The sequence below is a fragment of the Aethalodelphis obliquidens genome, unplaced genomic scaffold (assembly GCF_003676395.1).
Source record: "Aethalodelphis obliquidens isolate GAN/ISIS:26980383/991018 unplaced genomic scaffold, ASM367639v1 scaffold13, whole genome shotgun sequence".
NCBI lineage: Eukaryota > Metazoa > Chordata > Mammalia > Artiodactyla > Delphinidae > Aethalodelphis > Aethalodelphis obliquidens.
Genome location: NW_020837957.1, coordinates 32,429,992 through 32,457,595, shown reverse-complemented (window position 1 = coordinate 32,457,595; position 27,604 = coordinate 32,429,992). Strand labels below are relative to the sequence as shown.

General features: G+C 36.4%; 1 protein-coding gene across 1 annotated transcript in view; it reads left to right on the top strand.

Annotated features, from left to right (window-relative positions):
- DPYD (dihydropyrimidine dehydrogenase) overlaps positions 1 to 27,604 on the top strand; it is an 811,158-nt gene that overhangs the window by 525,359 nt on the left and 258,195 nt on the right. Inside the window, exons 15-16 of the mRNA XM_027114432.1 lie at positions 1,685 to 1,753; positions 10,760 to 10,843. Of these exons, the coding sequence (XP_026970233.1) occupies positions 1,685 to 1,753; positions 10,760 to 10,843 (153 nt within the window). The remainder of the gene's footprint in view (positions 1 to 1,684; positions 1,754 to 10,759; positions 10,844 to 27,604) is intronic.

The window sequence follows — 27,604 nt, the reverse complement described above, 5'->3', positions numbered from 1 at the left end:
GACTCTCAGCTACTGCGCCACCAGGGAAGCCCCTGATTCTTCTTTCTTAATTGCTCCTTCTAGTTCACGAGTTCTATGTATTTTGACATCTGACCCTTTTTTCTATTGCCAAAACCAGCCCTCGCAACTGCCCTGCTCACTCTTCACTCTGACTCGTATAATAATTATTTGCCAACAGTTTTCACCAATTGTTTATTTTTTTTTTCCCTTCTCTAACTCATGATGTTCATTTCTGCTTAGTTTTAAAAGGATGAGCTGCAAAAGCAGCTCTCTGTTCCTAAACCTTTAGTGCCCTCGTACATGTATTCACTCAGTTTTACTATGTGCCAAACATCATGCTGGTTATTGTAGATAAAATGATGCATGATGCAGAGCAGTCCAGGCACCCATGGAGATTACAGTCTATCAGGAGAGAAAAAATTGACCCAATCTTAAGGACAGACTTGTTCAGTATTTCGAACTCTGGTATTCAGAACTCTCTCCAACATATTTTCTGTCTTTCTCTTAATATTAAAAGCATTCATCTGACTTGTACAGCACATCTTTGTTTTGTTTTGTTTTTTAGACATACATTAAAAACCTGTATGTGGTGAGAGCCCAGTGGCTTTTAGTGGACTCTTCCACTGGACTCTGTGACTTTAGGCTTGGCACAAACTCTTTGTGTCACAATCTCATAGTCTTTAAATGGTAATAATAAAAAGAATTACTGACATATATGGAATATTTACATTAGGCCAGCAAAACCTAGTGGTTAAAAGCACAGACTGTCAGTCAGATTTCTGGGTCTGAGTCCTGGCTGTGACCTTTACATATCAGTGCCTCAGCATCTTCACCTGTAAAATGGGGAGAGTAATGTTGAGAATGATTAAGTAAGTTAATAAAGTAAAATCCATTAAATCATTACCTAGCACATCATTAGAGCCATAAAATCTTAGCAATTCAATGATCACTTTTCTAAGTAGGAAGGTACTATTATCCATATTTAACCAGTGAGAAAACTAAATATCTTGCCCAGGGCCACACAGTTAGTGGTAGAGTCCGAGCTCTGATCTAGACATTCTGGCTTCAGAGCAGATACTAGTAAATACTACTCTATGTAGCCTCCATTATAAGGTTACTGTAAGACTATAGTTAAATAATCAACATTTAACAAACTTTAAAACTATAATTCACTCTGAATATGATATGTAAGGTGTTATTATCCATACTATAATAAGATATGATTGAAGAAGACACTAATTTACTTCCTTTCCATACCTTGAAACCTTTTAGCTATACCAGTAATTATATTAATAAATATTTCTGTGTCATTGTATAATTTAAACAACCCTTTCACATACACAAATCCATGTAATTCCAACTCTCGCTCTTTGAGGTTGGCAAGGTCAGTATTATTTTCTCCATTTTAAAAATGTGAATGTTGAGGATCAGAAAAGTTAAGTAACTTGCTCAAGTATTCAAAGAGAGTAAATGAGAAAGTCTCTAACGTAAGTCTGAAGCCCCAGATCTCATCCTTTGCTTCACTATAACGCCCTGCTGTTTTTTTAATGATTTCTTTCAACAGATGGAAAACTAATTTTTATAATATAGTTTATCATTATAAACATATATATATATATCATATACCCTTGTGTACAAAGGCATAACTATTAGATCTAATATTCTTTCCTTTCTCTTTTTAAAGATTGTGATTGCTAGCATTATGTGCAGTTACAACAAAAATGACTGGATGGAACTCTCCAGAAAGGCTGAGGTAATGATTTCTTTCTAGTATATTTATTTTATTTCTTCTCTTCTATTTTTATTAGTTTTAAATAAAGAGCTGTCATGAAAAATAACCCAGGAGAAGTAAAATTGAATGGAAAATAGTAACTTAAAACATTTCTATTATAATTTGTTTACCCTATGTTTTCATTAAAATGATGGAAATGTAAATTTAAAAGGAATCTATTCTATAAAAGTGGTCCCTTGGATTTCACACACTGCCTAAAAATCCTTTATTCTTTGAATCCATATGCTCTTTATTTGCATATTAAGCAAACTATATTATGATGGATGCCATGATAAAATTTAATTCTACCTTTGAGAGTCTAACTTGATCTTACCTTGCCTTTAGGCAAACTAGTTTGACAGCGAGAAAAGAAATTTTGAATATAAAACTCTTGAATATTTAAAATATAAAAGGTTCATTTAATACTATTCTAGTTTGAATACAGACATGCATAAAATGGTAGGACAGAATGCTCCTGAGTGGAACACTAGTCAGCAGGTTTTCTATAATATAAATTGAAGCTTGCACAAATGCAAACAACTAACCATGTGCCTCAAATTTGTATTTCAAGTGGAAAAATACATACCTAAAATTGTATACTTATGTCCATCGTGTTGTCATGAAAAATACTGTAGACAGCTTGAGCTGGGGTTTCTTGAAAACCTCTCAGAAATATAGAAGACTAAATCTAACAATACTTATGAACTAAGGACTCTACATTATAAAATATTATAAAGCTTTCTGTAGTGTTCAAAAATATTGATTGTATATTTTATTTGGATATCTTAAACCTGCGAGGACAAAAATTATTTCTGGGACTTGGGGTGAAATTAACATGATCAGTAATTGGCTTTATGATCTTTGTAGCTGGGTCCATTTCATACATGTATTTGCCTAATTGACCATGAAATCTTCCACAGAGCCCATGTTTGGCATGAGTTTTGCCAATTTAAAGCTTGACTATGATGAATGGCTTTATCACGCTACTAGCTTCTCTGCCTTCTGTAGAATAAAATACTTAAAGAATTTTCTTCAATAATGAGCATTAATTTTTAAATAAGCAAATTTTACTTTTAAGAAGTCAAAAGCCTTTATACATGTAACCAACTTAAAGATATTTTTCATATTTCTCACATTCTATACCTATTTCTTAAATTGTAGTTTAAAACTACAATTTGATATCTAGGTTCTTATAGCAATCAATCAATCAATAAAAGTAAAAGGGGAAGTAAGGAGGAAAAAAAAAGGAAAACATTAAAAAAAAAAAAAAGAAAAAGATATGCCTTCCATTCAGTCAAAACAGTCTGTGGGATCTCTCCACAGGAAAGCAATATACATATCAAGAAGTTCAATCCATAGATGGTGTCAATTAAAAAAAAACACTTCCCTCTAATCTTAAAATATGGACCAACTCAGGGTATAGCACATGAAGGAACTATCCCCAGGTCTTCACATCCCCCTGGAGGGCAGCGATAGGCAGCATGATTCCATCACAGCTTATATGGGGGACACCCAGTAAAGCTTTGTAGAGTCAGTATTTGGTTTTGTTTCTATGAACACATACTTCAAAACAGATTAAAACAGATCTTCTTACAATGGAAAAGCCCACATTAAAACAAGTCAACAAAAACAAAGAGTGTTCAAGCCAAAGTTACTATACCACTTAGAATGTACATTTCTTTCGGGGTGGTGATAATGAGGGGTAAGAAATCTGAGATAACACACCAGCTGTTGTAGCGAGCCACTGCTTTTAAGTTCGGCAAATCACTTAATGTGGTGATAGGTATACTTTAAATTCATGAATTTCCTCTCCTTAGAGTAGATTAATTCTTGAATTACACAGTAGGGAATTGAGGAAATCTGCTCTTTACTGTTATATCTGAAAACAGAAATGCACATGTGTAACAGCAGAGCAGATCCGGTTGTATAAGAACATGAAAAAATGGAGACAGAAACTCTGTATCAGAATGAAAATTTGCACAAGAAGGGATCATTATTAGTTGTTTCACCAGAGGATACCATTTTATTTCACTATTTTGAATAAACATTTAACACCACGTGGGTGGTTAAAAAAAAAAAGAACCTAGTACATTCTTAAAATATAGTAAATTCTACTAAATGCTGTTTTTAAAAGTTAATGCACATACAGTATATCTTTTTTGTCACATGCATATTCTTGGAAATAGAACCATGTTGAACCAAACCTTCCTTTTCACTCTAACCCTAGAATACCCACACTTTTAATGTCTTCTTTTATGCATTCCTCAACCTGGTTTTCATTTGTCTTGTCTTATGAACACCATAAAACAGAAGCAGCCTCTGGAAAAGTTTTTACAGCTTGGTGTCAAATCAGTAGCATGGTTAGGCTCTGCTCAATTGTTTTTGGTTCAGTTATCTGATCACACACTATCCTACTTTTCTGGGACATTGATAACCTATTCCAATTCCATGCAAGGAAGATCCATGAAGCACCTACTATGTGCAGAGTCCCTGGCCAGCCAAAACAAAGGTGAATAAGGTAGAGCCTCAGCTGTGTAGATATGTTCACAGTTTAAATGTGTATACCAAATTGAACCATACACAATAGTAGGTCTTGAATAGATCTTGAACTCATTTGAATAGATTTTTGAATCCATTTCTTTCTTAATGCGTGTTAACTTAGAAAACAGAACCTGAGTCAAAATTAATGTGAAGATGCTTCATTGAAGGATTCAATTCCAGAGCAGTAAGAGTGAGGGCGGGGAAAGGCAATAGGAGGAAGGGAAAGCAGAGAGAGCATGGTGCATTCCAGAGCTGGCTGCCACTTCCCAAGGAGATGGAGCCAATCGCTTAGTCGTGTGGGACGGGGAGGGCTGTATGGAATTGTCCTGCCTCGCAGCAGTTTACAAGAGAAGAAGGGGGAGGGAGCTATCTACCGGTTCCTTCCTGTCTCCTGTCTCTCATTGGTAAAATTTTACAGTACAACACTTTACTTTCTTCTGCACTTTTGTGTTATGTGTCCTGCCCCCTTTAGGTAGCTGCTAGGGAAGTCAAATCCCACAGCATATTGAGGGCACTGGCCCTCCTGGAGCTCCCACTTTGACAGGTACAGTGGAGGCTGTGACAGAGCCCCGCTCTCATCCTGAGGGAGCTGTGAGAGCTGGCAATGATGGGAGATGTAGGATAGCACTTTTTAAGCTAGTGGTAAAAGCTTGGGTGGCAATTAAGGCCATCAGATTTGAGGAGACATATAAATTAGGTGTGGCTCAATAAACAATGCTACCATCCTAATCTAAGTTTATCTCAGGATGCCCCACTAATCTCTCCCTCAATCAATCCACAGTCTTCCCACTACCTTTCTTAAGATGCAAAACTCCTGACTTGACCTACTTGGTATGGTACCTTGCCACTTCCCCAGTGTCACCTTGGGTATGTTCTTTACATTCCAGTTCCTGATGGCCTTCTTTCACTCCTCCAATACATTTACACCTCAGAGCCTTTGCTGTTCCCCTGACCTGGAATATTCCCTCTTCCTCCACTCTGAGCTCCCTAACCAGTAGGTTAACCCCCTGTCCTACTCCTTCTAAGATCCTGTCCTCAAAAACTGGTTTACCATAAAGCTAATGAAGGTTAAGTTTCAGAGCTCTGACTTGTACAAGCTACTTCCAAGTGCCTGTACTAATTTTCTCTTTGTCATTTTAAAATTATTTTTCATTTTTAAAGAAGTTTCCCCAAATCGTACAAACTTCAGGCTCCGCCAAATCTGGGTCTACCTTTGCTTGTACCTTTTTTCTGCAGAATTTAATAAAATGGTGATAAACAGTGGTGTCATCAGCCCTGTAACCTATCTTCCTTATGACAAAGCAAACTCTGGCAGGGGGGTAGAGACCCCCATCTGGTTCACTGTTTAATTCCCATTTCCAAACATATAGCTTTGCCAGCCAGCGGATAGTCCTCAGATATTTGTTGAGTGAAGCAAAATAGAGGCACAGAGCTGGCATACTGGCATGTGACAAACAAAAAGGAAGCAATTATACAATAAATGGGAAGAGTGCACTTTACTGGGCACCAATGAACTTGAGGTGATTAAGATCCAAAGTTGAAGATTTTAAGTCAGGGACTTGATGAGGGATTGCCAAGGGTCTGGCATGTAACTGGTAGGATGAGGCAAGGAAGGCCCAGCTGAGAGGCATAGATGTCAAACCAGGCGGCCACACTATTCCTAGCAGAGAGTCCAAGTAAACCACTTTGAAGCCAGGTTCTTGTCATTTTTGACCTGGATCTGGGCTAGCAGTATTTCATAAAATTAAATAGATGTTGAAGTTAGGAAATCTCAAATAGACTGAGGTAAAAAGCAGAGAGGCGCATTACAGAAATATGTAGGACCAGTTGGATATAAGTCCCTGAACACTAACAGTAAGCAGGACAGAATGGAATCAGGGAAGATAGACACCTAGTTGGAGACAAGAGATAGTCACAGACTTAGTGTCCAGTGGGTCCCAAGCCAGTTCAGTGTTTACCTGTGCCACATCCACTTCAAAGTGGTTTAAGATCCCAGAAAACTTGTGTCCCCAGTTTTGGATAGTTGAGACTAGTTGGCACTGTTGCTACATAGAAAGTTGGCAGTGGACCTCGTGTATTCTTTTAACAGAAGAAATTAAGAGAGAATCCAAAAAGTGTAGCTTCGTGCCTCTCCACCCTGCTTGGGCTCTGTTGTCCTTTGCCTGTTCCCCTGATCCATGGAAGATTTCCCTTCCCACTAGGACTCTGATGCACGACACCAAGCCACCCTCCACATGTCTGTCCTTCTCACTGTGCTTGGGCTCTGATATCCCACACTGGACCCTCATGGCTCTTCCTTAGATCTTCCTAGTCACCTACCTTGCTCTACCCCAACCAATGACTTTATAACTACATTGATCGGGAAGGAAGGGAGAGGTAAGGAAAGGAGAAGGGAAAGAGCTGTGTACCCGATTTTGCTGTATATATTGTACAAGGGTTTGTGGTTTTGCTTCCCTAGTTTCTCTGAGAGTTTTTATAAAATGATTCATAAAATTTTAGAAATCACACTACTACTACTACTCTGAGGATTCCTTAGAATAGTTTTCTTTTTTCCCCCTGAAGTATGGATAGCTACTCTAAATTTTTTTCAGATCAAAGCTGAGGAAGGGCAAGTTGGAGATTCTAATTGGATGGATGGATGGATGGACTGAGAGACAGGTAGATAGATAGCAATTGTTTACACTCACATAGTATTTAATGTAGTCCAGGCACTTTTCTAAGTCATTCACTTTGATTAAATTTATTTATACCTTAGAAAAGCAACCTTACGAGTTACTTTCATTGTTTTCCACCTTTTAGAAGTGAGGAAACTGAGGCCAAAAGTTGTTAAATAATATGCCCAAACTCACACAGCTAGGATGTGGTAAAAGTGGGATTCAAACCCATGAACTCTGGCTCCATAGTCCACACTATTAACATATCATTCTACTTCATGCCGATAGATGGGTGATAGATAATATATGAAATTAGAAACAGCAAATTTTCTGTCACTGCCTTCACTAGATTACTTTATTTTATAATCATTTAGGTGAGGCAGAATAAACTCTGGGCTAAGTGACTAAACTAAAAAGCTTGTGACTAACAAGAGTAAGAATGCACGCCCAGTTTCAGTTAATTTAACATTTCATGCGAATTCAGCAATTAAGGCTTTTTGAATGCATATAGTTGCTTGGAAATAGAATTAACTACCTTTTAAGGTGGTGTACCCTATGACAGAAATATTCAAGCAGAGGCCAAATGAATATTCCCCATCTCTTGGTGTTACCTTGAGCAGGATTATCTGTTTTTGAAGCCTAGATGCTCATTTCAAAGGTCTTTCCAGGTGTGTTTGGTGAGTCAGTGTTTGTATACGTGTATAACACTGGGGACAGTTTTAACAATTAGACACTGAACAGACTTTAAATTGGATAAGTGGTTTTACAAGAAATTAATATTTATTTAAAGTTTAGAAGCTTTAAGGATGTCGAGTTGTCATGTTTTGTTAACACACTGAAACAACTCCAGCCATGGAATAAGTGATTTCTAATCAGTTATGATAGTGACTAAGAATACAGGCTCTGGACTCAGAATGCTTGGGTTCAAGACCCTGCTCTCATTTACAAGCTATAGAACAATAAGTGAGTCACTTGAACTCTTTGTATTTTGGTTTTATCACTTGCAAAATGGGGATAATGGTATATCCCATTACAAAGAGCCTAGTAAAATGTCTGACATATTGTAAGTACTCAGTAAATGTTAGCTATTATTGTCTACTATGATAGCTAATTGTAAACTTGCACTTACAATTTAGGAAATGTGTATAATGTAAATATGTATACGAATGGTACCTAAAACTTATTCCAAAATGTTGTTGAATTGATCCACTATTAATTGCTGCAATTCAACTAGCAGTCTAAAAGAAATAAAGAAGTCTAAAAGAAGTATTTGAAATAACTAAGAAATAATAAGAAAAGTGCAGTATTGTATATAATTACAACATACTATGTTTTAATTAAGCTGGAAATTCCCACATGACATGGTTTTGAGATAGGTCATATTATCTCCAGTTTACACTAAAATAGACGGAGACAAAGAAAGTTAACTGACTTGCCCAAATTCCTGAGCAGCTCTAGAATTAGAGCTCAAGAGTTTAGCAGTTTGTGCTTTGTCCAAGCTTACCACCAAACCAGCAGGAAAAAATGTAGCATGATTCATGGTAATTTTCAAATAACATGAAGCATTTTAAAATTGAATTAAAGAAGCAAAAACCATAATAAAACCATGTTAGAAAATAGGCTGAATGAGCAAATGAATTTTCACAAATGTACAGAAGAAAAAGCAGACTCACTAATGAATAAAGGTGGATAAGACATCAACCAAGAAAGAACTAACTAGAATTTTTATGTTTGTTGAGGTCCTATTTAAAATTCATGAAACAGGAAAAAATAGGCTAAAATCTTGATTGATTAGGAAGAAAAGAGAGACTTGAAGAGACTTTGTTGGCCTAAAGAAAGGTTTGGTACACCTAGAAAATAATGAAGTTTTTTTTAAGTCTTTGTGTGATGCTATAGACATGTTATAATATTATGGGAACTGATTCAAGCTTCTGGTTTACCTTACTTAAAAGGAAATTGTGGCATTGGAAGAGTTCCAGAAGTTAGGTAAAAGAATTGTTTAGTTTATCCTCCATTCCTCAAATTTTAAAAAGCGTTCTATTTGTTCTTAGAGTTTTTACAGAAGACTTCTCAAAAATTCTGTGTTTCTCCAATTACTATAAGAATGCTTAGCATGAAATATTTTTTTTCATTTTTAAGACCCATTTGTATACTAATGAATTAATGAGTTAAATAAGAAAGATTCCCGTTTAATTATTAAAGTAAGACAAAATTATCTGTACTTCATGTTTCTTAGCATGGACTTTTAAGAAATACAATAAAATTGATTAGCAGTTAAAAAACATGAGAGAAATAGGAGAGAGAGATTAAGAGGTACAGACTTCTAATTACAAAATAAATGGGTCATGGGTATGAGATGTACAGTATGATAAATATAGTCAGTAGTAGTGTAATATCTTTATATGGTGACAGATGGTGACTAGACTTACCATGGTGATCATTTTGTAATGTATAGAAATGTATAGAAATATGGAATCACTATGTTGTGCACTAGGAATTAACACAGTGTTGTAGGTCAATTATACTTCAAAAATAAACAAACAAACTCATAGAAAAAGAGATCAGATTTATGGTTATCAGAGTCAGGGTGTGTTGGGTGAAGGCAGTCAAAAGGCATAAACTTCTGGTTATAAGATATACAAGTATTAGGAATGTAGCGTACAACTTGACTAATATAATTATCACTGCTGTATGTCATATGTAACGTTGTTAAGAGAGTAAACCCTAAAAGTTCTCATCACAAGGGCTGTTTTTCTTTTATTTGGTATCTATATGAGATAATGGATGTTCTCTACACTTCTTGTGGTAATCATTTCGTTATGCATGTGAGTCAAATCATTATGCTGCACACCTTAAACTTATTTAGTGCTATATGTCAGTTATATCTCAATGAAACTGGAAGAAAAAAGTGAAAAGTATAAAGAGCAAAACCAAGAAGAAAAAGCAGCCTGATGCATGTGTTATATGTATGTTTTACTTTTTTATATACATAGAAAAAGTAGAAAATTACACATTAAATTGTTAACACTGATTACTTTAGAGGTAGGAAATTGAAGGAGAGAAGAGAAAGACTATTTATATTTTTCTATACTTTGGTTTAATTTGAACTGTTACCAAAATTTTATTTTACTTTTAAATTTATTTAAAGCAACATAGAACATAATGAATGGTGTTCCAGTTTGGGGAGTTCACATGCTTGAATGCTCTGAAGCATATGAAAGCAGTATTAATGAGTAATAAAAGTTAATTGATAAAAGAGGAACATTTAAAATTTTACTCAAATTCATTCCAGCTAGCCTACTACATTTTTCTTTGCACTGCTACCTCCAGTACCAATTATCCAGAATTAGTAAGATTTGTTTCTATGAAAATAGAAGCTGTGTAGGGCAGAATCAATGTGCTGTCAAACAGACCTGAGTTAAAATCTCTGCTGTGACATTTGATAACCAGGTTTGTCATTTAATTCCCTTGAGCTTCAGTCTCCTCATCTGTAAAATTGGTACCCTAATAATCCAAGGATTATGAGAGTCAGAGATAGCAAATATAGCTCATATAGTGCAGTGAGTGTCATCTTATAAGCACTCAATAAACATTTGCTGTTGTTATTATTATTGCTGCCATACACACTCTCATTTGAGAGAGTCAGAATTTACCTCACAAGGTAGCCGTGGTGCAGAAAGCAGAGTAGTTGAGATTTGGCAAATGTGACCTATGTTGAGTTATCAATGGTGAAACCTATCAGTACACGAATAAAGCTTTGCCTTTACTTTCATTTTCCTTCCACATCTTAAAGGCTTCTGGAGCAGATGCCCTGGAGTTAAATTTATCGTGTCCACATGGCATGGGAGAAAGAGGAATGGGCCTGGCTTGCGGGCAGGTAAGGACCTCAACAGCTGCCATTATGTATGTCTGTGTGACAGAACAGGCCCTGTACGGATAGTTACTATACCTTAGGCAGGAAGATGGGAGGATCAGATGAGTGGCTTGAGACTTCCAGGTCTGCATTGTTTAAATATTTAGTGCTTAAAAAGTGGAAAATGAGAGAAGTTGAAATTACAGCAACTGTTTAGGTTTATTGAGGAAAATATCACATTATGTGCTTGACAGGAGGTAATATTATAACAAATAGTTTTTAAAAGCGCTGAAGCAGAATTAGCTGATTTCAAATGCAGTGTTCTTTATTCATTCCTGATGCTGATCCAGTTTCCCTGGAGCAATATACTGTACAAAATGCATTGTTCGTAGTGATTTTGTAGTAAATGGGGCACAGCACAAATTGCATTTTACATTTTTTAGCATATGATCATTATTCCCTAACTGTGTTTTGGGAGTTGCAAGAAGACTTTGATGCTATTTTTATTTTTGGATACAATAAATGGAAACTTCATGCTAAAGTACTTTCAAAAACCTAATGAATAAAATGTGGAAATATATGTTAATATGTAGAAAATATTGCATCTTTGTGTAACTAGATACAGTGTTATACGTTAAGGAACAATGTAAAAGCTTAATGCTAAAAAGGTGAGTATTTTGCATCTAATTTAGCTTTTAAGTCCAGAGGGAAATGATGTGAATTAAATAATACAAAATGTTGTAATTTATGACAAGTTTCCTAGTCCTAGAAAGTTTAGTTTTATTTCCACATGTGACACAGGGCCTTGTACATAGTAGGTGCTCAATTCTTTTTTTTTCAAGTCATAGAATTATTTGAATTAAACTCAGAGGCCAGAGGCCCTTAACTTGGGCAGAAATTTCTGCTTATTCAAATGAACATAGGTTGCTCTTTTCATATTAGCATTCAGGGAGGATTTTAAAGTACCGTGTAAATATTTAATTAACATTCAGAATAGATTTGTGACTTAGGAAGAAACCATTCTTTTACGGCAGCAGGAAAGGATGGCCTAGTCAAATGTTGCTCAAGTACATTCTCTGTTCCACTCACAACAGATTATCCAGAAGTGTGGTAATAGAACGAGCCTCAGAATTACCTGTAGAGGAAAAATACCATTGTATTAAATCATAACTTTTATAAGTCATATGATTAGGCAACTGTCAGTGTGTCAAGATGTGTAACTTCTTTAAAATGAGGAAGGTTCCTAAAAGGACACCTGCAGCAGGGCCTGAGGGAGTCAAGTTTCTCTCTTTACCCCTTTCCCAGTGTCTGAAACTTAGAACCAAAATATCTTTCAGTTACATGGATTAAAACAGCTATGGAAAATTTAAATCTATTGACTAATTTTTAAAAGAAAGATGTATTTTAATATATATTCCTTGCCACAAATATGACAAGTATTTTGAAAATGTTGCCCAGCTTTGAGTTTATTTTTTAGAGTAGACTTTTGCTCTGGGAACGCCTCTAAACTTACCCTGCTGTTAAGTGTCTTAGGTGTATCCTCTCCAGAAAGTTATTTAGCCACACAGATTTTCTCGCAGCCTTTGGCTGAATGAAGATGCAAGTGCTAAAATTTTGCAGTCATGGAAAATTTGAACTCATGGAAAACATGTGTTCCAAAAACCATTATATCTTAGACTGAAGGAAACTTAGAACCATTTCCATTTCACTTGTTAGTTATAATCTCTAAAACTATAACCAATTCTTTCTATTAGCCAAGTTTAGAAATTTTCTTTTGAATTATATCCTCAAATTATATAATAGGAAAATAAAGCTAATTTAATCATTTTGCTCCAACATAATTTAAATGATTACTCTGCCTCGGGACACATGAATGTTCAATATTTTAAATAGCAGGAAGGAAGAATATTAGTGCATTGAAAAAAAAATCTTTACTATAACTCTGAATTTTTAGAGTGGGCACAAAAACATCTGGGGCTTATTCATCTTTTCTTTCATTTCCTTTTTTCCTTCCTCTGTCTCCTGTTCCCACTGGCTCTTCTTCCCTCCCTAGGGTTCATAGTTTTAAACACTTGCCAGTTGGTGGGATGGGGAATTTGTACTCGGTGTAGGGGGACTGAGGAGCCATTCCAATTCATTTTTCCCATCACAGTGTGATCCTGAATCCCATCTGCTGAAAGCTCCCTTTGTGCCAAGCACAGACCTGTGTGTATCGCCAGAGCCTGATAAATGTTTGCTTCATGAATGAAACAAACTGACCTTAATTCCATGGCTAGAATATTTATCCATTGGAAACACTCTCTTGTACTGTCCACATTTCTGGTGTTTCTAGACACAATAGTGATTTTAGCTCAAGATGAGGTAAGGTATCATAATACAGTACATTTTCCTCTCTAAACATCTGTTTTATTCTCCTTTGTCTCAAATATCTTCTTGCAAATATCAAATAAGTGAAAAGTACTGCCTTTGTACCTAAGTGCTTTTAAATTAGCTGTATATATTTAAACATATACATATATAGTTAAACTCTTTATGTTTCCATAACTGACTAAAAATTGTGAAATATATGAATAGAAAAGGCTCTAACCTTTACAGCACAGAGACATCATATATATTTATGGAATTTATAGAAATAAATAATATCTCAAGCCGACCTTGGGAATTTGAATTGTATATTCCCTGCATGGTGAAACTTCATATAAAATCTTAAACACTTAGCATGACACTTTCTAAGTGTTTAAAGGCAGTCTCATTCTTTATTCTTTCCATCAACCATCTATGTCACCTTGATCAAGCCACTTACTCTCCTAAAGCATCAGTTTCCATTTCTATATCATGGAATTTGAACTAGATGATCTCTAAATCCCCTCCAGCTTTAATGTTCTTTAAATGCTAACATTATAGGCAGCAGGCTAACATGTAATTTTTTAATCTACCCATAAAGAGCATTGGTAAAACAAGAACAACTAAAGAAATAAATGCATATCATGTTGTTCTTTTTAAAAACATTAACATTTTCCCTGGCCTGCATAAAAGTCAACGTTTTACTTATCGCTCAAGTAAAGGTGAAAATGTGCTCTAGTTTGGGTTGTGTATACGCCAAAGAGTCAGAGGTATATTACAACATGAAAATTTTTTCCGTCTTCTTCCTTCTGCTCCTAACAATCCTCTGAAGGAGGATGAGTTTTTATCCCATTGAACAAATTTAAAAATAAGAAACAAAACACCTGAGCTTCCATGTTTCCCAGGTCACAAAGTTGGTCAGTGGCTCCTGGGGCCTGAGTTTAATTAGCATGTAAGCCTGAATATAGGAAAGGCACAGAGAACAGTTCCTAATAAATCAGTACTTGAATATTAGCATAAATATTATTATTATTAATTTAAAATTAAGTGCAGGACTAAGTAAGCTCTAAGTCACAAACAAACCTGAACCTACTATGGAGGTGTTCTGTCTCTTGGGAATAAGGAAGCTTCTCTGATGTCTTGACATTCAAATTTAAAGTTGTCTACATGCAATCTGTGTAAACCAGTTTCCTGTGGCAGCATATTACTTTATAAAGGTACTTGAACTACAATAAATTCTCTAAAGTCCAGATGAAATGGCACCTCTTTGAGGTCTTCTCCTTTTCTGAAATGCTAAGTGTTCATAGGGCATTAAGTGAATATCCCTCTTTTGTCCTTTTAGAATTATACTGAATATTTTTACTTCCACCCTGTAGAACTTCCTAACCTAGGTTCACACAGAAGCTGAATAGACCTTGAGTAGCTTTCTACTGTTGTTGTGGTTGTTTTGTTTTTGAAATTATTACCAACATTTTAAAAACAGGCGGCTGGACAAAAAAATTCGACTTCTTAGGTCTCTTGCAATAAGGAAGATATGGCCACACTTGACCTGCACTGCCATGCTGCAATGAGGAACTAGAGCTTAATTAGGCTCCTTTCACAATGTATCTGGTACATGTAAACAGCAGCAAACATTTGACCAAGGATAAGTGCTCATTTGCAACATGGATTTGATCAGTATGTGCCTGTCCAGTTCAACCTTTAAGTATTGAAACCAAGCCTTCCCAGCATTTTTGCTAATCCTCTGGGTTCCTGACATTGAAGATTCTCTAGGCTGCCTTCTTCAGCCAACAGTGCCTTTAATTCTTAGACCCTCCATCAGCTACCAAAAGAAAAATAGTTGGTGGGGGCGGCGTGGGGTATGGGATAAGTTGCCTTGTCTTCCTACCTTCCTATTTTATCTTCCACATAGCAAAAAAGGAGAGCAAGAGGAAACATGCTCCACAGGGCTTTAAAATACTGGTTACATAATCCCCATGATTTTTTGTCCTTGCCATCAGAAAGCATACATTTTTAAAGTCTTTTCTTGAGTTACTTTTCACACCAGCTGTTTCCTTCTTTGCCTTGAGTCAGTGATGTGGCACAGACTCTCAGAACTGAGAGGAACCTTGAAGATTTCCCAGTTCAGCCTCCTTATTTAGAGGACAGGAATTGGGGACTGGGAAGTGATCTAAATAACCTTAGCCTGAGGTAACCAACTAACAAGGCTCAGAGCCTGTGATGCCCTTGTCATTGACCCCCATCCGGTGTTCTGTCCAGTATTTTCTACTTTGTCATTTGGTTGTAACCAAATCTCTAGGCAACTGAATAAGTCAGTCAATTGCCCTGGAAACTTCTTACTTTGTACCTTTTTGAATACTATTATTCCCTCCGCCTGGAATTCGTATCTTTTCAACTGAAATTATTCAAATAAAAATCACCTGTCTAGGGCTTCCCTGGTGGCGCAGTGGTTGGGAGTCTGCCTGCCAATGCAGGGTACGCGGGTTCGCGCCCTGGTCTGGGAAGATCCCACAGGCTGCAGAGCAACTGGGCCCATGAGCCACAATTACTGAGCCTGCGCGTCTGGAGCCTGTGCTCCGCAACAACAGAGGCCGCGATAGTGAAAGGCCTGCGCACCGGGATGAAGAGTGCCCCCCCCCCCTTGCCACAACTAGAGAAAGCCCTCACACAGAAACGAAGACCCAACACAGCCATAAATAAATAAATAAATAATAATATCACCCCTGATTTAAAAAAAAAAAAAAAAAATCACCTGTCATTCTATTTCAAATGACATCTAATTCATTAATTGGGTATGTTTTATCAATCAAACAAATCTTCCATGAGAAAGGAAAAATAATATTTTATATATGAACAGGTTAAAGGTAGAAACTAGGTGCATACTCTCATTTCAGTCTATGGTGACCTAGAGATTGAATCACTGTCAATGAATTTGGATTTCTTTACCTAACAGTTCTAAGAGGCTACAGAGATGTTATTTATCTGGCCCTTGGAGGATTCTCATTGTTCAGTGTTTTGGGTGCCATGGTTTGGCTTTCATTGTGGGTGTGATTGCTAAATAGTGCACAACTAGCTTGGTAACAATTCCTTTGGATGGAAAATTCCAAAATGATAGTATGTAATTGGAGAGAAGACTACTCTAGCTTTACAGGCAAAGCAGAATTCTGAATAAAGATGGCGGTGTCACATCATCACCTGCTATGTCTTTCTATCTCACAGCCCCCTCCATTTATTTACATACATTCTCTGCATAGAATTTCCAAACACTGGATTATTCAACTAAAACAGTCTTAACATTAATTTTCTCATCAGGAAATACGTATACAGTCCTGCTTTTTATGATGATTTAGCTAAGCAAAACAAACTAGTTTAAAAGTGATAAATCTTAAAATGTTCAGTGATCTTAAATAATTGTTGAGTTATATTAAGATCACCTAAAGCAACACTTTGATATTTCCCTCATGATCTGTTCTGTGTCCAAATTTAATTTACATAAACTCTGTATTTTTATTAAAAAAAGAGAGAAAGGGTTTGCTTCTGCTAAAACATGCCAACATTTTTCATAAAACACAGATTATTGCTCTTGCCCTTGCCAGACAGCAGATGTCTGTCACCAGGAAGAGAATCCAAAACTAAATGTGAGGACCACGTTGCCCCAGATGTGCTAGCACTTCCCTTAGGAAATAAAACCTTTTCCAGCGGCTGGGCTGACAGACTCTCTATCTCATATGCAATACAAAGTCTAGGGAACAGTGACCACAGCCTTGCCTCAATCTGGTCCCCATTGAATGTCTGCGGAGGGGACAGTACAAAGATACCTCTTTTAAAGCCAAAACAGCTGACAAGTGATAGCACTTCCTATATTTCCCAGGGGTGAAATGCAGGAACTCAAGAGTATGAGAAATCTTAAAGGTTAGAGAAAGACATGTGGGAGCCCCACCAGTGGTAAAACACAACAAACTCAAGTCACAGTGACCTCTCTGACATCTCTTGGGGGAATCTAAGGTGAGGCTTACCGCTGAGTTAAATTTTCTTTTTGATACTGGTTAGGTATGTGCCCACGAGACCTCCTCTGTTTAAGGTTCTTGATTCTTCTCATCCCTTCTGACTCTAGCCTCTCTAAGAAACATGGGTGTCAAAGTGTTGCTTTGTCCTGAATGTGGTGTTTAACTTTGCTCTAATCAACATGGACAGATGTAAGTTCGGGCTAGGAAGTTGTTCTTGAGGTCTATGAGCTGACTGGCTAAACGTGGGCTAGGCTAGGTTAGCCTCAGTGGGTTGAGCCCCTGAGATGTCACAGGTTAGGAAATCACTGCACTGTAAAATAACCTCATTCCTGGAAGATGGACAAGAAATGGGTGCATGGTATAAGCTTCTGCAAAAACGACTGAAATCTGATATTACCCAAATACATTTTACTATCCTGCCTTCTTTTATTTTTCCTTTTGGCGGTATAATTTTGGAAGTGCTTTAAAATAAATTATCAACTTGGTTATGAGAAAGAGTATATCTGATTAAAAAGAAATATTTGCTTTACACTATATTATGTTGCCTAATTTTTTATTTGATTTTAATTCCCAGACATTCACATAGACATGGGTGCTTGGATAAGTAGACAACTACAGGAGATCTGTAAGAGGCATTTACAGAACTGCCAATATTTTGCCTTAAGCTGGTTCTCTATGAGTTTTTCAATTTTAGTTCTTAATGTTGGTTAATGATATAAAAATGATCCCTTTCTTTTAAAAATAATAAGTCTTTAGTAGAAAGCAACACCCTTTAAATCTAACTGAGATACTAGTTCTAGATCAGGAAGTGTCATTGTTTTATCTAGAATAACAATCATGGGTCTGTCAGTTAAAAAAAATTATATATATATATATTTAGTACAAATAGGTGGACCACCTGGTGAACGGTTGCAGGAAAAATATCTAAATATGTATTTTCAAACTTAATGTGGTTTTTACTACACTCATCATGTTATATTCCTGAAATAAAGCAGCAATAGCATTTCAAATTGTTTTAAAATCACTCTCAAATGATCACATCACAGTGAATTTGAGAGTTTTCTATATGTCTGTTGACTATAGCACAAAAATGAACCAAAAACATGTTTGACCTAAAGAGCAAGATGTGGAAATGAGGTGGGGAGAGGCTATGATCTTAGTCTGTGATATCATACAGTTTGTATACCATAATGTCACACCAGAATAAATAGGTATCAGCAGTGCAGAATAGGAACAAAGTTGGAAACCAAAATTACTAAGATAGAAATATTGGCAATGGAATGGCGGGTCCAGTCACGGGATCCAACTAGCCTAGAATATTTGAAAGAACTGGCAGATAGGACTTGAGTCCTGCATTAATAGGGACAAAAGACCCAGGAGTAAAAGGACACTGCATTTTGGGCTAAAAAGCAAGACTGGACCAGAAAACTAATAAGAACTCAGGAGCTAACAGACTCGGAGGCAGCAGAGTTCAAGATAAGGCAAGAGAGAGGATAATGAATAAGGCAAATCAAGGGAAGGCATAAGAGGCACTGCTTTTAAGAAGACCGTAAAATTAAGGCAACTTCTACTTCAGAGAGAAAGTTTTTACACATTTCTCGCTGGGGTAGAAGTAATCTTTTAAAGTACAATCAGTTTAAGGCTTCCAGCTGGGAGTAGGTGAGCAATGTTAGGAAGGAGGCACATGGGTTTATTTGACTATGGAAGAAAATATTGCCCCTCCCCACCCCCAGAAAAGTAAGTCAAAGAAAATAGATTTATCAAACTCATAGCATTTTACAGCCTAGGAGTACTGATTCAAAATTGAAATTTCTATGTCTTTTGTTACCATCGTCCGGCAGTCACATTCCCAGGGAACTGTTATATCCCCCATCCCCTGAAACACATGAGGAGGTCCTTAAGGGGAATCACGGATTTTACACAAACATGAAGTCTGTGTTGACGTTGATTACACTGCAGAAATCTTAATGACAGTCATGTTTGGAGCTAACATTGTTTTTGTCCTTTCAAAAAAAAGTCAATTTATCAAGTAGCAATATGATTAACTAATACATACTCTGAAAAAAAAAGTTTTGTTTAAAGAGATACCAATTTAAAGCATGACTGTCAATTTTAGCCACTTTGAGATGTCTTAAATATCTTTGGTTCTTTCCTCATATTACTTGCTAATTACTTGCTATTTATTTTTTCTAGAAATGATAGGTTGGGTGTTTATTCTTCCCTCCCTATCTTTTGTTCCTGGGTGTATTCAGCTTTAAAAGTCCTCATAGATCAAAGGTAACTGCAAATTCAATTACATTTAATGTATGTTAATCACTCATCAAAAAAGAGAATACAGGGCTTCCCTGGTGGCGCAGTGGTTGAGAGTCCGCCTGCCGATGCAGGGGACACGGGTTCGTGCCCCGGTCCGGAAATATCGCACATGCCACGGAGCGGCTGCGCGCGTGAGGCATGGCCGCTGAGCCTGCGCGTCCGGAGCCTGTGCTCCGCAACGGGAGAAGCCACAACAGTGAGAGGACCGCGTACTGCAAAAAAAAAAAAAAGACAATGCAGATTTTTTTTCTCTTATTTGTAAAATTTCTAGTCCTCTATCAAATGAGATTTCTGTTGCCAGTTTTCCATTGCCAACATTTTTCTTTTCTTGACTATGCAAGAAGCCGTATGGCAACAGAGTAGGCATTCCATTCCTGTTTTTTCTATCACTATGTTTTGCCTAATATGGGAGAACTTGGTATATGAAGGAACAGTTAGCTCCCTTCACTTCTAGTGTCTGTTCTCTGTTCCTCTTTCCTGCATTCACTCTTGATTCTCCTTCTATATTCTATCACCTAGGTCTCAAACTTTTAGAAACGAGCCTTTTTATCTAGGAGAAATAGATTCTAGAGACCCTATTTTGTACTCCCCAAATCATCATATATTTCCCTACTTTCATTCATTCAACAAATACTTAGAGTATCTACCATGTACCAAGAATTGTGTGAAATGCTAAGAATACAATGATGAGCAATATTAGACATGTTCTCTGTCCTCATGTAGCTTTCCATTTAGTAAAGGAGAGAGATATTGGATGAATAACCCCACAAACGGCAAAGTATGACTGGCATAGTAACCATGAAGCAGTGGTCCAGGATACTTAAGAGCATGTAGTATGAAGTTTCTGGGCTACTCTGAAAGGTCAAGGAAGGATAACTTAAGGAAGTGATATTCGATCTGATAACTGAAATATTTAGAGGATTTTTAACTAAGTGAAATGATTGGGGTGGGTTAGAGCATTACAGGCAGTGGAAAAAACATGAGCAAAAGCCTTGTGGCTGAAATAACTCCTGTCGAAGGGCAAGAAATAAGAATGGGGTGCTTAGAGCAGATGTGTGTGGCACAAGACGGTATTGGAGAGGAAAATATAGGTCATGCTGTCAAAGACCCCATAACCAGGCCTTGTTAAGCATTTTGATCTTATCCAAACAGCAGTGGAAAGCTATTAAAGGGTTTATTGAATATGTGTGTGCGTGTGTACATGTGCATGTGTTTGGTGAGTGGGACGGTGACCATGGTGGGGATGATAGGATTATATTTTCATTTTGAGAGAAGAGAATAGAGGAGCATGAGAATGGACTTGAGAAGACCAGCTGAAATCTCTTGCAGAAAGTAGTTCAAGTAAAAAATATCAATGGTTTGTAGCTTAGATGAAGAAAATGATGGTGGAGATAGAGAAATGGATATGCCAAAGGTAAGGAGTATATTGAACAGCAATTGAGGATGAATTGGCTATGAGTTTTAAGGAAGAAACAAGTGGAAAGATAGTTCTTAGCTTTCTGTCTTCTGCAGATGGAGGAATTCTGGTATTATAAACTAAGATAGGTATATTAGCTTATGTAACTGATGGTACAAGGTTGAAGGTGACCTCATGATTGTCCGGATCCAGGAAGACAGATGATGCCTTCAGCATTCACACTCTCTCCAGCTTTCTCTTCTTTGTTCCATGGTGTAGTGAGTGACTCATTCTTACCCACAACAGATAAGCATTCTTTATCCATCTGATGACCTAGCCTCAGATAAATCCATGGTTTATAATCCCAACTATCAGGGGATCTTTACTTTTCCAATCCTGGACCATGAACTGATATCTGTGATTCTGATATTTTCAGTATACTTTCTCCAATCCTTATCACTAAGCTCTTATTAAAAAATTTCCTGTAAATGGAACCATCCTTATTTTAAACAATTAAAAACTTACACATATAAAATTTTGAGTATTATATATATTAGATATTCACTCTCTCTATAGAAATGATAGATTTAGTGTAAAGGGAAATACAGTTTTCCCAATAGATAGTAAATAAGGAATTATAGTTTTGAGGTGGCTACAAAGAAAGTACCATGAGATATATATATATATATATGTGTGTGTGTGTGTGTGTGTGTGTGTATAATAAATAAATAAATATACACCAAGATAATAAATTCATGAAGAGTTTTTATGAACAATAGAAATTGAGTTTATTCACTTAGTGCCCGTATTATTCTAGGCAATTTGCTAGGTCTTTCTATACATGGAATCACATCCACTCCTCAATCAACTTTGAGGTGGAAGATAGAACATTATCTATATTACAGACAAAGGAACTATGGCTAGAGTGACTTGCTCTACATTGAACCCCCAAGATTAATGTTATTCTGACACATGCTATGTTCAGTAAATACTTTTTGGACAGATTAATAAAGATATGAATTGATGAGTGAGTGAATGAATGAGTGGATGAATTAAGCCTTCATACAAAGTGGTTTTTTGTGCCATTTTTATTGAGAAGATCTGGAGCAGAACATTATTTTCTGCTGTCTCCATGCTCACCACCTAATGGCAGACAGTTCTGGATTACAAATGCCTCCTGAATGTCCCCTCGCACTTTGAGAGCAGGTACCATCACTGACACCTGCCAGGCTCTGATTCAAGGTCTAACTCATGTAATCCTGATCACAACTCTATGGCATATGTACTATTATTAATTCCCATTGTACAAAGGGGAGAGTCCAGAGATTGAAAGTGTAAGTAATGTGGCAGAGTCACATAGCAAGTAAACGGCAGCATCAGGATCCAAAACCTGGGCATCTGATTCATGAACCTCTGCTCCCAACCTCAGGCACTAGTGCCCCTAAAAAAAGGATTTTAAAGAAGTAATCCCTGGCTTTACTAATCATAGAAATGGATACATATCTTAATGATGCATGTCTTTGAAGATAGTGCTATTTGTGGAAGTAATGAAAACTCTTCTATATAAACTACTGAAAAGGCCATGCTCCTGAAAATGACTGGTAAAAATAATTTGAATGATCTTTATTTTTATGTCATATTTATTTTTTCTGTATCCAAGTTCATTTCTAAAAAGAAGCCCTAACAGTTATTTTTTAAATCTCCAGACGTGATTAAAATACAGTGCAATTTTACAGCCATGAATGTTCATTTTCAAGGACTGTTTTTATTCTAAAAATCCATTTTTTTTTGTTTCTATTTAACATCATCCCTCCCCTAGAGGAGGCAATATGTGATATTGAGCATTCAGAAACTACTCCTGATAGATGGTGATTATTCAGGAGAAGCTGAAGAGGGGTGAAAAAACTCCCACAGAGGTTCCCCAGAGTTAATTCGCCCTTTCTTCACAGGGTAGAGAGCACTAAATATGCAGAGCACCATCCTGACCATAAGTGGTTCTGTCCTCGCTGGCCATTCCACAGCCCTACCCCTCTACAAAGGGTGGATCATTAAGCCATCCAACGGTGGGGAGTATTTTCATATAGCTGTTGCCCTTTAGAACAGCCTGGCAGCGAGTGACCATAATAAATTATGCACTGTTCTGTGAGGCTGTGACACAATGCACTGGTGGAACAGCGGGGGTGTTAAAAAATCCATTATTTGAAATTTTTGTTTCTTTTTCTTACTAGATTCCATGCTGTTCTTTTCCTGTCATCTTGATCCTTTTTTTCGTATCTATTGTTTTGAGGGTTTTGTGTCTGACAGTTCTTTTCTACTGCTGGTTTTGTCCTTTTTGTTACGTTGTTTCTGCCTTCGTGGGCTCCCCCACCTCCTTTTCTTGGTCTTGTATGTCGTGAGCCTTGTTCTTTTCTGTCACACAGTCATTTGCTTTACTTTTCTTTCTCTTTCTGCCTTATTGTCTCATATAACGCAAAAACAAATTCTCTTTTTGCTGGCATTCTTTTACATGGTGTTATGTGATTGTCATTTTCCCTTCAGGATAGGTGCACTTTACTGTACGTGATATTCGTTTTGGTTCCAAGAATCCTACACACACGTCAAGAGGAGTGCCAAGGCTGATGACAATAAAAAACAATCAAAGCAACCAGTAAGAATTGTTCTTTGAGAAGAGTGCAGACCTATTTCTTCCCTGTAGATCAATTCACATAGAATCTGTATGTTTTTGTTCCTAATTTTCTGTATTATTCAGGGTTTTCATCTTTTTCCAAAAGTTGGTGTATTATTCCAAAGTGGCAATTATGTTGACACTATTCCTGGCAAATCTACCTATTTGCTTTTCCTTCATTGTTTTTCTATTGATGAACACAGCCTGAAAAGATAGTCTGGTAGCTGAAACATCCATTCATTCAATTAATTAATTAGTTATTAATTGAGCAACTATTATGTGGTAGGAATTGTGCAGGTGTTGAGGATACTGGATACCATCAGCTTTGTTTTGCATTTTTGCATTCTTTAATTAGTCATGTCCCTTATCCCCAATTTCTTTCCTCTTTCTGTGGACACCTCATATTGCTGTCTGTTATTCTGCCTTCTCCATTTTCTCTTCCTTGATCCTTTTGGACCTAGCACTCCTATTCTTTATCTAGATTTATTTACAAAGAATTTCTGATTTTCTTCCTAAATTGGATTAGAAAGCTCAAATTTCCTTGGCAGTGATTATCCGAGAATATGCCAGATTCTTCAGTCTCATTTTTGAGTTGCATTTAAAGACAAACATAAACAGTATCCTCACATCTGGTATGATTATGGATTTTTGTAATATTTGCAGTAGGTGAATTTAATTGTATTAATATGTATACTTATTAAATATTAGTGTAATTAAATAAAAATCTATAATTAAACTCTTCCTTTTGCGGCATTTAGTTCCTTGTTCCTTTTAAATGTTTCTCCCTCTGTTTGCTTTTATTTGGTTGTTTATTTTCTCTTTCTGTAAAATTACTGTCTTCTAATTTGGTTTCTCCTGAATCACGTTTGGTTTTCTGTTTCTATCTCTACTGTATTTTTATACTTTCATTCTCTATTTTTTTTACTTTATTGTATTCCAGGGTTGTTGCTGTTTTTATTTTTTTGGTACTTGATATTTTAAATAAGAATTGCTTTAGTAGCTCAGAAAAGCTAGTTTATTGTTTTTTGCCACTTAAATGATTTTCTTCTATCTCCATAATCATTTTCTTTATATTTTTCATCTCTCCACTGTTCCTCATGTCTCCAAATTTCTAGTTAAATGTTTCCTTCATTTTGTGGTTTCTTTTTCTCTTTTCTTGCCACTTTGAATTCTGCCCTTTAACTTTTTCCTGTATCAGTCTTTTTATTTTTAAAAGAAACACTGGTCCCTTTAATATCATTTTACAAATGCCATTGGAACAGCTTCTCTTATTTTTACTAATTGGCCTTCAGAGTAAACTCTCAAACTTGTAATATAGTGCATTTTATGCACCCAAAAGAATAAGTCAGTTGTCCTGTCAGCTTCCAGATGAAGTAAAATGCTCGTATTATTTTCTCATATATTTCACACTTCCATTTTTAATATTGTCTTCCTTAGTTGGGAGAAGAGAAGAGGGAGGAACATATATAAAGAGCTATCAAGATGTTGTAAAAGTGAAAGGGAGATAATAAACTGAAAGTAAATAAGCAAATATGGTAACTAGGACACTTGCATACTTAAAGGATGCCATGGGGGAAATATTTTTGGTGACAAGATAGAAGATGAGAAGTTCAGGAAACCTCCCACAGATTTGTTCCTAAAAAGCAGGGCTTTTGTAGCTGATTCCACTAAACAAAACTGACTTTTGTATTAGGTGAACCCAGTTCACCCTCTATAGTTTTATTCATCCCGATACTAAATGGCTCAGCCTTGACGAGGCATCGCTCCTATTTTGTGTGCCTTTGACATGATGTCCTAATTTTTAAAAGTCTACAGTATCAATCTCTTTTGAATCTCCTATTGCATTTTTATCAACCGGATTCCACTTATGATATAAACCATTGACTAAATGATAACATTTTTAAAATCAGCATATAAAACAATCCAAAAAATTACATCATATGTTTTCTCCTGATTTTATGACTTATAGTACCATGAATAATTGAAGTTCACTTCTTCCTGTGCCTTCCTTGACTGGTGTCAGTCTTAATATAAAACCTGTCATCTTCAAAAAAAAAAAAAATCTCCAAAATTAAACTATTAACTTATCAGTTAGTTTATTTGACTGACCCCTGTACCCAAACTTTCAGATCACCTCAAATTTGTCAAATGGAATAGTTGCCTACAGAAGTTATCCAGTCTTATATGTAGATTAGTAAATATAAAATTGGCATGGGCAACACACATTCTGGTATAAGTTGTGAACATAAAAATAGAGAAAGCAGGTAAATTTAGAGGGCTATATTATTATTTTTTAAATGTTTGTATACAGTGGTACACTTCAGATTAGGAAGCTGTTTAAGCAATGTATTTTGGGCTAAATCTTATGACTTGAATATTTAATTTCTTTCTTCTCACCACCAATACCCCAGTCAGTATTATAATAAAGTTTAATTTACTTTGTTAAAAAGGAAGTTTCGGGCTTCCCTGGTGGCGCAGTGGTTGAGAGTCCGCCTGCCGATGCAGGGGACGCGGGTTCGTGCCCCGGTCCAGGAAGATTCCACATGCCGCGGAGCGGCTGGGCCCGTGAGCCATGGCAACGGGAGAGGCCACAACAGTGAGAGGCCCGCAAAAAAAAAAGGACGTTTCGATTTCCTCATGACTCCCTTTCTTTTGTGGTCCCCTTCCCTGTCATTCTTGCCTCTCTCTCCTGCTCTGAAGAGGAGCAGTCCCACGTCTGAGACTACTTTCATCTCACAAGATTTAAAAAGAAAAAAAAATTCTTATGGTTTACTTTCTTTTATTTCTTTAATTATATTTTTCCTTCTTTTTATGCTTACTTAGCATTTTTCTTGTTTGAATGTGTCTTATGGTTTCTGATTCTCATAGAATCATCACTAATTTTTTGATAAGAATTTGTAGGATTGGCTTACATTGCTAGCAACAAATAGCTCTTGTTTTTTTGAGAGTTTACTATATGCCAGGAAATGTGTCAACATTTTACATAGATTATATTATTTAATCCTCAAACAACCCTCTGAGCTAGTGTTACCGTGTTCCTGATTTTTGCAGATAAAGGAATAGAAGCATAGAAAGGTTAAGCAATTTGTCCAAAATCCTGCAGCCAAGACGTGGCCAAGCCAGGATTCAGAGTCAGGGTGTGTAACTACAGGCCTGTACACTTCACCACCAGTCCATAGCTCCTCTTCTAAAGTGATGCCACGTTATATTAATTTGTTTTTAATCTTGATGTAAGAATAAGTGATTTCCTTGTTGTATCTTTCTTCATCATTAAATCTGATGAGAGCAGAACTCTATCTATATGGGAGGTTTGAATCCTATGGTGTTGACTTCTTGATCCATATGCTCCTTAGCATATTTTCTTGGCTCCTTTCTGCCCACCAACCACATGAGATTAGTTTATGCATGAAAGTGACTTTTGTCCTACCTCCATTTCTAATGTAAATATTTTCTAACGGCAGGTCTATATCACATTCCTTTTCATATCCTCCTCATTGCCTTGTACCTTAATGGTTTCCAGATAAAGGGTCAAAATTATAAACCTGCTGTTCAGTGATCATCTTACAACAGATGAGTCTTCTCACGATACAGGAGAAAAGAAGGCAAGGTATCATCCTTCCTTCAATGTAGGCCAAATAGAGACGTCTCAGAGTCCTTCCTAAGTGGTCTGTTTTGCAAGGACGTCATTCAGCTTTATATATTTTTATTTTCTTCGTTTACTGGAATTGAGTACAAAAGACGAAGCAGGATAACTTGGCTAAGCAGTTAACTTTATAGAATCCAAGGATCTCATATACTTGAAAAGGTTTTGTAGAATTTTTAATAAATACTTCCAAAGAGCTTATGTTTTTATTTCGAATTACAATTCTACAACATTTAATCCCTTGTTATTGCTTTGTCAGACTTTTAATTGAATTATTCAAAACATGAAACAAAAGGAAAGAGTTGTAGATAGCACAGTAATATTAGCAGAATTACCAGAGTGCTGAGAATTATTAAAGAGGACATTATGTTTGTTAATCGGGCATTTAATTTTACTTCTGTTTATTGATGGAAAACAT